The 12,910-nt window shown below is 38.9% G+C and overlaps 1 protein-coding gene across 1 annotated transcript in view; it reads right to left on the reverse strand.

Moving 5' to 3' along the window:
- Positions 1-4,171: 4,171 nt before the first annotated feature.
- The window catches only part of ZNF536 (zinc finger protein 536), a 183,595-nt gene continuing 174,856 nt past the window's right edge, over positions 4,172-12,910 (reverse strand). Inside the window, exon 4 of the mRNA XM_065641111.1 lies at positions 4,172-4,785. Within this exon, the coding sequence (XP_065497183.1) occupies positions 4,550-4,785 (236 nt within the window). The 3' untranslated portion in view covers positions 4,172-4,549. The remainder of the gene's footprint in view (positions 4,786-12,910) is intronic.

The following is a 12,910-nucleotide window of genomic DNA, read 5'->3' on the forward strand; positions in this document are numbered from 1 at the left end:
ATACTGTTACAATACAGATGTTAAACAGAGCGGGGAAGTATTCAGTTCCCAAATTACAATAGACAGAGGGGTTATGGTCCTTATAAAAGTTTCAACAAGAAACATTGAGCTTAGAGCTGAGAGCAACCTTCTGATGTGAGGTGGGAAGACACTTGTCAGGACACCCACCACCTGCACCAGGACCACTGCCCATCAGCTGCCAGGGAACAAAAACCTCCACAAACAGACTTGGGTGAGAAAACCGCCTTTCTCTCAGCCTTGGTGGCTGATGCCACGCTCTGTGGTACAAGACCGCTTGATGGTTGTTTTTAGCATTTCCTAAAGGTTATACATACCATTTAATGCCTGGTTCCTAAGAGACATTTGGGACCATAAAGGAGACTGTGTGTTGTAAGCATTTCCATGGAGGTGCAACGAGATGGTCATTGCTCCTTAATCGGGCCTTCACATTTTCATTTATTGCCTATTGAAACCAGAAGGCAGGAAAATCTTTGGGGTACCCCCCTCCTCTTGCCCCCAGCAGTTGTTTTTGCCCGGCTCCAGGGCACAGATTACCCGGAAGGACGACGATCCTGTGGTGAGCAGAGTCCAGCTCTAAGCCTGGAGCTCATCCATTCTCAAGCAGCATTTTTATATGCTACAATTTAGTGCCAGAGAAGAGTGGTTGCCCCCAAGAGAGGGTGTGAAAGACCTAAACTTCTCAAAACGTAACAATTGTCCATTAACTTCTTGGATTTTGATTAAAATTTGATGTATTACAGATTTTATTCTCTGCAGATGAATAGCCCTTCTGGCATTTGCCTATACACCGGTGAATTTGGCACCAACTCTCCAATTTGCTCTACCACACCCCACCGACCCATGGTTAACGCCAACTCCTTGCTGCAACTTTCAACCACCGAATAACTGAATTTCCACGATGCTACACTTTAATTCTTAACCGTTCTAGACAACTTTTGTACTTTTTGCTACTGGAGCATTCAAGCTACAGCATAACATTATTATTATTGTGGGTTCGACTGGCTTCATCCAATGTTAAAATTTCCCTTCTCCAAACGTGTTTTCCTTCTCAGCTGTTTTTGTGCAAGGCCATGTTCCTCTCTCCTCCCCATATTCGCTGTAGTTTCTCAGATTTGGTGCATCTTTTTATTGATGTTAATCATCCTAATTTTTTTTTTAAGAAGTGAGAAATATTATAGCTTAGTTGCTTTCAAATGTGCAAATAAATCCTTAAACCGGAAGAATGAAGATTCATCCAGGAGAATGGGAGCTCTCTCGCACTTGCACATTCTTTGAAGTGTGGGCAGCTTTCTTAACACGTACCATAACAATAAACCTCACAATTTTCTAAAGCCAAATATATGATCTATAGAAACAATTTTTTTAATGTGAAAACATGACTTTATACATCATAGTGTATGATACACACTTCAAACACTTTCAAATCGAAGCTTGATAGACCCCAAGACTTTCTATAGTACATAAGTAGTAGTATATAAAACAATTATTACTACATGCTAAAACAGATTTCCACAGTTTTTTAATTAAGCACAATATATATATAATATATATGTATATACTGTATATAGATTTGTTCAGCTTAATAAGTGGACTGAGCACACACACCCAGCATAATACACTCCAGTAACTGCCTAACAACTGTGAATTTACTGACTTTTTTTTTTTTTAATCTGACAAAGCTGCAGAAAATAAAGTTTTAACGGTTCCTAATAAACATAAGCAAGTAGGAAAACTTTTTTTCAGAGGTAGAGGTTTTATTGCGTAAAACACTGGATAAAACTGTACTGCTTCAAAGACATTTTTATTCTAACAGCAGAAAGAAAACAGTCATTGCTGAAAAAACAACTTTTAATACTTCTATACCAGAATAAATTTCTGTCAACTGATGTATTATAATAATAAATAATGACCAAGAATAAACTTTAAATACAAAGTTTTCTAATTGTTACAAGCATAGCAACAAAATCCTCTACTCTATTGATCTCAGATTTCCTCCAAGATAGAAATTTTTCTTTGTGTAGGAATGTAGACAGTATTATGACCAGTATCACAGACTACAGAAGTTACAGAGAAAAACTTGACATGTTTAGATATGAGAAGCATGATGATATTCAGAACCTGACAATGCATCACTGCTGCTGTCACTTGTTTGTATTACAAGTTACAAATGTTCTGGAAAAAAGGGCGATGTCAGAGGGGAGGAGAGGGACAGTAGCACCCGACCAAATGGAATCAACACACACATCACAAGGAGCGGGAGATGTTTCCAGTGTCACAAACAGAATTATTGCCTGTCGTATCTGAAAATGCTCAGAAGACACAAAAGAATACTGAAAGAGCTCAAAAAGTGCAAGAAATGGAATGTGGGGGGTGGTTTCAGGGGTTTTTTCCTCCTTTTTTTTTTTTTTTTTTTTTTTTTTGCTAAGATACTGAAGGCGGCGCAAACACACGAAAGCAAGCGACTGACACAGTCACCAAACACAGTAGTGCAGTTAAAATCCTAAAGCTTACTACAGTCAGAAAGTTTCAGTAACATTTCAATCCTTTATCTAGGATCATAGAAACAGTTGCATTAAGTTTATCAACTCGGTTTAAGTAAGGCAGTGAGAACTATACTAGAAAAACAAGAAAAGCAGCTTGCTCTGTGCCAGATGGGTCCAAGTTACACGGTGACCTCATTTAAACTGAAACTTCAGTTGGATGACATCCTTTCCGACAGCATATGCAAACCGTATTCCTTATTAGCCTGAGATTTTTTTTTTCCAGTCTCAGGGTAGCGCTAAGAATTTTATTTACATTGATTGCAGTTTAGTATTTTTTGTAAACTGCTTTAGGCAGAGCTGAAGTTTTAAGGCCCTGGGGTTTTACTCTGTGCTCCCAGCCTGCAAAGAAATATTGACTTTTTTTTTGACTTTTTTTTTTTAAAGTCTGGATGATTTTGTTTCAGAAGAAGTTAATACTTCTCAACCATCACAATAAACAGCACCAATTTTGCTTCTATCAAAGGAAGTACATTAGAAGGCTAAAATTTTATGCCATTCAGAGAATTTCAGAATAAACTTTTAGTTATTTTTCTTACTTTTTAAAGTATGTGGTTCATTATAGTCTCTCAAAAGCTTCCTATGTGACAAAGACCTTACTAAATTTGGAGCAACCAATCAGTAAAATACGTAAAATCTGCAAAAATATAGAACATGTTTGTTTTACAAAACCAAAGAAATATCAGCTAAAACACTTTTCTTCATTAGAGACAAAGAGCAGAAATTTTGGATTTGTATTTTACGTCAAGCTACTTCATAAGAGCTTGCTCCAGATGAACCTTCTGCACTATGTCTGTAACACTTACAAAAAACTAACACAGGAAAATTAACCATGACTGGGGAATCCTTCGTTAAGTGAAAAAAAAAAAAAAAAGTAAAGGAAGTTTGAAAGAAAACAACAAGAATAGAAAAGAACAGAAGAAGAAAAAAAATTACCAATATTGTATATAATAAAATTCTGTTTCTCACTAGCACCTTCTATAGACAAGGATGACTAGTTTCACTAAACAGTATTTCTATATATTGTACTTCTACTTTTATAGCGACTTCTTCATCAACAAGGAATAAAAAAGAATAAAAACATTTCCCTCACCACTGCAAGACGATTACAAAAAATGGAATTACATATCAAATCTGCAATCACACATCGAGCTGCAGATTTTTTCTAACCATTGATTCATTTGGCTGCATATTAAAAAAAAAAAAAGAAAATGTAAAAATGTAATACCACCATACTTTTCAATATAGGTCAGTACTGACCCCAGCTTATGGGCCGTCTAAGGTTTCTCCCATCCTGCAGTTGCAACACCACTTGAATTGATTTTCTCTGCAATGACAGCTCCAGTCAGACTGGCACCATGGCAGTCTACCAACACATCTCATTACTATGCTAGGCAAATGACAGCAGCTGGTGTCATATTATAAAGGTGTTTTCAACAATGAAAACACAGCCCCTCAATCTTCAAGGCAACACTAAATCGTTTAGACGGTATCATTTTTCTGTTAAGAGCATTATTTTTGGACAAAGACCACTTTAAAGTTTGAAATTGCCCTGCTTTTTAAATAAGTAACGACCTCCTAACATTTTAAAATCACTTTATTATCCCACCTACATTGTTTGGAAGTACTTGTTGCCAGGTAACAGTTTAGCAGCCATTTTCAAAGGCTGGAAATTTATTTTGCATGTGTAATATATGTATTTAAACTCACACACACAAACATATGGAATGTGTGTATTTTGTGTGTGTGTAGATACATATTCAATGTGTGTGTGACTATCTCTGTGTGTGTTTAAATATATATATATGCACGCGTATGTGTACGTGTATACATACATATATTTGAACATTTTCAGCATCCTGTACACTTCTGGGAATTTGCACGCCGTTCTTTCCCTTGGAAGGCAGTTTGCTGACCCTCACCCAAATGCAAATCTAAACCCGGTGTAAAAGGCTACTGCAGTATGGAGCTGAATCCGCTGAGCTGCGTCACTCCTGGGCCTTGCCGCCCTCCTCCGCCAGCTCTGCCGAGCTCCCCGCTTTGGCAGCTGCAGGTTCCTCCAAATTCCCAGAAGCTTCGGAGTCAACTCTGGAGCGCTTGAACCTGCGGTCGGGATACTGGCTGTTGTCAAAAGGCATGCGATGGACACAGAGAACGTGGGTCTTCAGATTTCCCTTTTGAGAGGCACTGTACGGGCAGTATCTGCACTGGAAAGGCCTGTGACCTGCGTGACAGATGAGAGTCTGGTTAGTTTTTTATTTTATGTATGCGGCGCCTGCAAACCCGCCTGTTGCGCAGCCTGACAAAAGTGTATACACCAGACCCCCCCAGCAGAAATCTCTCCTGTTGGTGGAGGAAATCACCGCCTGTCTTCCGCAAGAATAAGAAATCTGTGCTATTTGCATGATGCATAGTTAAAAACCTGCATTTTAAAAATTCCCTGCTTCCGATTTCCTGGAGAAATGCAGCTATTTCATCTGCCTCCTCAGACCCAGCTGTAAATCCATTAGTCTACAATCCAAACTAAACTCTTGTAAATACAGTGCAACTGCGTACGAGACTGCCTTCTTTTACATTTGTTAATTATCTTTTTTATTGAAGTGCAATTCAAGGATGACAATGTGCAGACCCTTAGTCTAATAAACACACTTTGTCTCTGGGTGGGTTTCGGAGTAAAGAATTGTATGTTTTATTTTAATCACACAGATTACTTTTTAATGGAAAGAAATAACGAATTGAGATAACCAAGGCCTCAAACCTGCAAACATTTACTCCAGTGAGATTACTCCTGTGAGTAAAGATACGCAAGACCATAAGTGTTTGCTGGACCAGGGCCCGAGGTTATCACCAGCTTTAAAATAAAATGTCCAAGATAGATTAGAAAAGGAATGTTAATGCACAAAATCTGATAGATGCACTTCTTGTGGGTGAAGCAGCAACCGACTGCAAAACGAAGGCATGAATGAAAGATATCACTTCTCAGTAAGGCTATCAATATACTCTCCCATATTTTTCAGATTATTGTGACTTTGAATCTCCATGCTGTATCTGGTTTTGGAGGTTATGTTTCAGCAATCACATTTCAACCTATGCTGGGAAGTTGTTGATGTGTTTTACTGGAACTTTATGAGCTTTGTCTCTGAAATTAACTTAAACCAGGACCATCTGAGGTCAAATGCGCTTAGCGTGCTTTAATTTGCTCAAATAAATGAATAAATAAATGTGCCAGACCATCTACATAAAGCCAGGATAAGTGAAAAACAATACCCTATCTCCACATTTGAAAAGCACATTTTCCTTTGTTGTTGTGGTACTGCCTAGCAGGCATAAAACAGACGCTGGTGTAGGAGAGGAGGAGAACTATTCTTCCTGCTATGTGGGAAGGGTCTGGGACCGTCTCACGTCTGTTTTAGGTGGGAATTTAGCAGATAAGCAAATAGACACTTGTTGTGCACTGGCCCGATGTTACCTGTACCGGAGTGGGGATGCTGCCATAGTCCCCCCAGCAGAGATGGGACCCTGAAGAAATGCTGGTTTAACCCTGCGTTGTTGCTGGCACACCAGCATGAGCATCTCTAGCAGAGTAAACTCACCTGAGCCACCATCAGTGCTCTGGATTGCTCAAGTTACTTGCCATTTTTACTGTAACATAAAAACTACCACTTGAAGGCTGAGTCCCCCAAAACATACCACTTGTTACAACAGAGGGAAGAAGTGTTAAATCCAGTCCACAGCTACCTAAGCCCCATGCCCGGGACTACAGGCATGTTTCCTTTCTCAAGGATGGAAAGCTCCTCTCCACCCTTTGCTTTTACAAGTTGAAGACTGCCAGAAGTGTGAGCACCCCCCCAAGACCTCCAATATGCATGTTTATGCATAAATCTTGGGCTAGACTGTGGGTTGATCTTCTAGTTCTCTCCAGAGATAAAGACAGACATTTTCCTCAACAACTTCATAAGGAAAAAGAAATAAAATCTGTAAGCTGCTAATCATTACAAAGTCAAATTTCAGTAGAAAGTTTCATAGCAATAGCAATGGAAGAAACCTACATAGATAATGTTACAGAAATTGGATTGGGCTTTTATAGAAAAAATTCAGCTGAAAGATATAAGGAAATAGTCAATGAAGAGATAGAAGGTGTCCCTAGTGCCTCTTAGAAATCAGTCCTAAAATCATTACAGAAGCAATTCAAAAAAAATTTTGAATATAATAGTTTTGAAAACTGGAAGCACTCTCAAAGCTGTCTGGCTATGAAAAAGGTCCAGAGAAAGACTGATTTTCATTGCTTCAGAAAACACAGGAATATTTGAAAACTCAGGAAAAACAAAACCAAAAACCACTAAGAAAACCGTTACATCTCCTCTGGTTTTTGTCAGAGACGGATAGTCACCAAAATTCACAGCTGGGTTCTGGACTTTCTTTCCTTCTCCTCCTCCTCCATCCTGGACAATGACTCTGACTGGGCAGAGATAAGAGGCCTACTGCATACTCTGCTTGGGGAGGTGCCGAAATGCCTTGGCCAAAGCGGGACAAATGTTGGGTAAAGGGAAAGGAGACTTGCTCCACGAAGACCTGAAGTGACTTTTCTCTTCCTCCAAAAGATGAAGGCCTGCCACTGTTACATCCACTTAGATGTGAGACTATCTACACCAGCAGCACCAGCTCCCTTCTAGTATTTGCGGTGTTTCATTTGACCATCTGAAGACTGGTTCCCTTGCTAAGAACAGAAGATGCCCTGCTAGGTTGTGACAAATGGTGCAGCCTTATTTACTCTGTTTTTATTGATGCCAAGGAAAAAGCAAAAAGATATCCTGTCTATTTGGTTCTCCTTGTGTGCTGCAATTACCAGCAACTGAATGTACCATAAATGATATAAAGTCCCTGATAACTGCTCAGGGAGCACAGACAGAGCGATGGGATTCCAGGAGTGAGCAGAAACAAAGTGCCCATCAGCCACCCTCTGGACCCCTCAAGCATCACGTAGCACAGAAATGCACTACACAGTTTTAGCTAGAATTGGTACCACTAGCCAACAGTGTGAGATTTCACCAAACAGCTCTTTGCCCACATGTAGCTATCACTGAATAGTCATCCTAATTCTTTCCTGCAAAGAACAAATTCTAAACGAGGAATTCAGAAAGTACAAATGGAGCTAAGCACCTCAGATGCACCAGACTAAAAGCAAACTCTTTCTGCCCACCGCTGAACCAAGTTCAAAACTGCGCAATTCCATACAGAGAATGTCATTTATTAATTCAATGCACTTTAATAAATCAGACAATATAAAGTGCATCTACAAGGATTCAGTTCTGCATTGCCTCCCCCACGACTGACTTTTTCAGGCCATCAAAATTTCACATCACTGCCTTGTGAAAAGTAAGTACACAATAAGTTAATTTGTATTGTCACTATGCAGTACAACTGTGGTAAAGAGCACATTCATTTTTAATCCAGTATGAATAATATATAAATATGTATACAGACTGAGGGTCATAGGAAAGCAAGCAGTACATTGTTTACAGCAGAAGTAGTACAAAAACTAGAGATTATTCTCACTTGCAAGATAACAATATCTGCAATTCTCTTGTAACTAAGGGGTGAAGGAAAATGCCCGTTTCTCTAAGGTATCCCATCCATTAATTTTAGCTCAAAAACTTGTGGGCAGCAGGCTCTTAAAATAACCCTTCCCAGATAAGTTGGCAATAAATTTATAACGTTTTATCTAGCAGCGGTTGGTAGGTTCTTTCTTAGCAAGCTATAGTTCATATATATTTTACCCACTATATACCTTCCAATAAAATTATATGAAAGCCCTTCCAAGAAAAAAAAAAAAAATCTTCCTGATAGTTCATGAGCTAATGTGTAATGCATTGTATTTGTAGTAAGGTGAATTAGAGTAAAGGTGAGCCAACAAGGGGTGGTTATCCCAGCATCTGCTGAGGTGTGTCCTCTGGAAGTGACCAAACCTTCCAGGATCAGACCCAGCAACAGCAGCAGTGCCGAGATGACCCAAGGCTCATCACCTCTAGTTCTGACTGTACCCTGGAGAGAACGAGGAGTAATGGGTGGGAGTACTTTCTGGTCAGGATGGAGAACTTTTGTGTGGGACCCATATTTAGAAAAATCCCTCAATGTTTGAAACTAGTCCACATTTTTAAAAATACATACCACTTCATTAATTTAGGCTTTGAGAAAAAAAAGTTTGTTTTCTTTTCTTTCAAGTTTGTGATCTGATATGTTGCTTTGTGACACATCACGTCAGCCTGCATCAGTCACATCGTGTTAGGTTTCATAACATGGCATGACTGATGCAGCCCAACACGGTGCATCGGCCGAACAGAGTCAGGAAATGCAGGTTTTGAGAAAGACATGGATCTCAAAGTCTGGGTTTTAGGACCGTTTAAAGGAAAGCATATTTAAACCAAGGGCCTTGGATTTAAACAAAGCCATTACCCATGAGTTGTTAAGGAATCAAATACTCGCAAACCCTATTTCGCTTTCTCTTATCTTTAAAACTCAAAATGTATTATTGGAACACATAAAAAGTCAATGTCAACGAAGTGTCATTGGGTTACTTATTGTAATCCAAACACTGCTAATAGTTACTAATTTATTAACTTTGATATGGATCCATTATTTAAGATTAGCACAAAGGAATACACAAACAAGAGAGGGAGAGTGATGAATACTAAAGCCTTTTTCGTTAAAAAAATCATTTACATGGTCAAGCTGCATTAATTCTTCACTTCTAAAAATATTTGATCAGCATCCAAATTCTATAAAAATTTCCACAAAGAAACATCTGATTTTTTGTGGTATTACAGGCACATATGTAGGGGTTTGCACTAAAACGTAAAAATGGGCATTGGACTAGTCACATGAATAAGATCAGGAATTTATTCCAGATTGTTAAAAGTGTACTAATCACAGCAAAATCATGGCTTTCTCCCAAAGCAGCAAGAAAACGGTAATTTGAAAGAAAAATGCCAATAATACATTACACACAAGCCGTCTGTTGTCCCCACTACACCACTTTTTATTGTATTGCATATGTGTACATATATACACACAGATACACATATACAGACACACAATTTAATGCATAAATTTAGAGAAAAGGCAGAAGAGCAATAAAACGATGAACAGAAAACAAATGCTGTGCAATGTACTATAAATTATAATTAAGTCCTGAATAAAATGTGTTCCTTAGATATGACATTTGTTCCCTTAAAATGCAAAAATGGCCACGATTATCTGACAGAATGTTTTTCCTTAGATGGCCAATGGCTATAGCACTTACTGCAATGCAATATGGCAAACTCACTTCAGATTTCTTTGCCTTGTTTAAGAATATCCTTCCAGTAAAAATCGAAAATAACAGCAATTACCTCTTTAAAAGAAATAAATTACTCTCTCACTAAGAACTATTTGAAAAGCCTCAAAGGTTTGAATTTCTTGGAGGCAAATCTCTTTAGTTGGGATGTTGGACACTGAAGATCTGGACTTGACCTCCTGGGCTGCTTTAGCAAACCCAAATGGCCAGGATCACCTCCAGCCATGACCAGGCACTCTTGAGGAGCAGCTGCAGTGGCTCAGGATGGATGGACACCACCTCCTGCACCGAGATGCTCAGTCCCACAACGTTGCTGATGGAATGGTCCATGTAATCACACATCTGCTACCGTGCCAAGTCAACAAGCCATGTTCAGACCTTCCGTCAGCCTGGACCACCCCGAGGAGAGCTGCTTTAAATCTCTTTTCCTACACAAGCTTGTATTTGAGGTACAATCATCTTTAAACAGATGAAGTGTGTGTTGCCTCAAAAGCAACAGCAGGCAATGATGGCCATGTGCTTTCCACGTAGGAAGAAAGATGCTTTGAGCATCTCCAGTTCTTGGCAGTGACTACTGGGCTGAAGACTTGACTTTCTCAGACCACAACCTCAGGGTCCCAGGCGTCTTGGTGAATGCTGCCATTTTAAAGTGACGCTATTAGAGCATAATAACAAGCATTTGCAAAGGGAGAACTATTTTCATTTAAATCTTGGCTAGCGCAATTTCCTTTTTTTAACATATAAATTTTCATAAATATATTTACTATCCACAGCAAACATCCCAAGTACTGTATACATTACCCAGGAGAGCAGAATAGCTCTAAAGCAGCCATTCTGATCTGGAACATAACAGTATGGATGGGAAAATGCTGAAAAAATGTATTTGTCCAATAGACAATAATGGCTCTGATTGAGCCATTCCACTTTATTGGTCTCGAAATATGCATTTTATGAAACTCCCAAAATAGCAGACAGATTAAAGTACATCCAATCAGGTTCATACATGTAATAAAAGTTTTTATAAAACAATTGAAAAGTATATGTTTATTTACACACAGGTCCAGGACCAACCAAGATGGTCGTCTGGGAAAATAACATTCTGTGAAGTTTATATCTTTATTGGATTACCAAAAAAAAAAAAAAAAAAGGAAGAATTGAATTTTAAAAACTCTATTTCATGTTGACCAGAAAAAAACATAAAGACAAAAAGCCATGCCTGAGGTTTTTTTCATGATTTACTGTAGAAGTATATACACAAAAGCATAATTATCTGCATTTTAGGAAGGCCTGGGAACATTTTCATCTACCAAAGCTAAGGCTTGGGGTTGCGTGGTTTGCATGCGGCACCTAAAGCTGTAGCAGCCCCTGACCACCCCCCATTCAACTGGATTCCTTCATTTTCAGGCTCAATCCTGCAAACAGTCCTAAGAGCAAACAGAGGAATTGTTCGCGATAAGAGGCACCAGAGTAGAGACCTAAATCCCCCCTCGTTAACGCAGATCAGACACTTCCAGGAGCAGCTCAGGTCTGAAAGTGTGAGCTGCCATCTCAAGAAGCCGTTGTCCTGCCGTGGGTTATAGGAAGGATAAGTTTGGGTTTAAGACCCGTCCCAAAGCCACTGCGCAGCACCGCAGCCCCGGTGTTTGGCCGAGACATAAACGTGATCTACAGGCACCTGCAGTAGCAGGGTGGCAAATGACGGAACCGTCGTTGGCTGCAGAAGAGCTGAAGAAAGAAAATACCTCATCTGTAACTAATTTGTTTCATGGATTTTAACTTAAAAAAAAAAAAAAATTCTCCATTCATCGGATCAAATTAAATGCTCAGATACCTACATGGCTTTCCTGAAATGCAATCAAAGATGGGGTCTGTTCTTGATTTAGTATATTATACAGTGTTTGGTGTTTCTGAGTAGGTATTTCAACTTGCTGATGAGCACACTAAAGGGTTTAATGATGGCAGGGAAAAGCAGAAGTTGATGCTACACTTTGTATTTAACACATATTATTAAAATATTAAGCTAATGTCACACATTCCCCCTAAAATAAAAACTGCACTTGAACTAACAATTCAATTCCTGTCTTAAAAGGTTACAAGCACTAATTATCACACACTAAAATTTCCTTTAAAAGCAGAATAATTAAAAACAAAACTACCAATAAATGAACCCAAAGGAAGCCAAAGGTAAATCAGTGTGACACAGGGCTAACAACTACCTAGACACTCATGATAAAGAGAAATAAGTAGAAAATTCTGTCACTTTCCTTCATACATATGCTTTTAGTTTATTAAACAAATCAGTCACAAAATTATGGAAAATATCAGTAATTTAACACTTGTTTCCTTTGTTATACAGAGCATGGAAATTATAATTATTTGGAAGTAGACCAAGGAACTTGCTAGCCCTCTATAGTACACTAAATATAAGCAAATTACTAAATGGCCAGTGAAGTCGCTGGCAATATAATGGAGACTTGCAATTCCTGGGAAAACAAACATTTCACATTTCTTGAAGATCTAATGAGGTAACAGGATTACTCAGCTCTGGACAGTTAGCACAGGGTTTGTTTCTTTTTCAGAAGAGTAAGTTTTTCACACTGGAACTTTTGATTTACGAAAGAAACGGATCTTTTCTTGGAAAAAAAAGGCAAAGCATCAGCAGAATAAATGAACAAGTCCTTCTAAACAAATATTAAACATTATGTGAACCTTGTAAAACAAAAATTCACCTGAAAACCAGCTGAAGACTTTGCTTTCCAAGGAGCCGTGTATCTCAGATCGCTGCCGGCGGGAGCGTCCGCCCGTCGCAGCACCCGTGCACGCCGGCTCACCAGTTCGGGTTTGACATGACAACATGAGTTACGAGCCCGGTGCCTCAGTGGGCTCCAAACGAGGTTAGTGGGAATGCTGTCATTGATTGAGCTTGAAATGCCAGACTATCATTGTCCCATGCTTTGGGAAATTTAATTACATTTAATTTTTCATATTTATTTACTTTGGTTCATACACATAAGTA

Source organism: Caloenas nicobarica, chromosome 9 (assembly GCF_036013445.1).
Source record: "Caloenas nicobarica isolate bCalNic1 chromosome 9, bCalNic1.hap1, whole genome shotgun sequence".
NCBI lineage: Eukaryota > Metazoa > Chordata > Aves > Columbiformes > Columbidae > Caloenas > Caloenas nicobarica.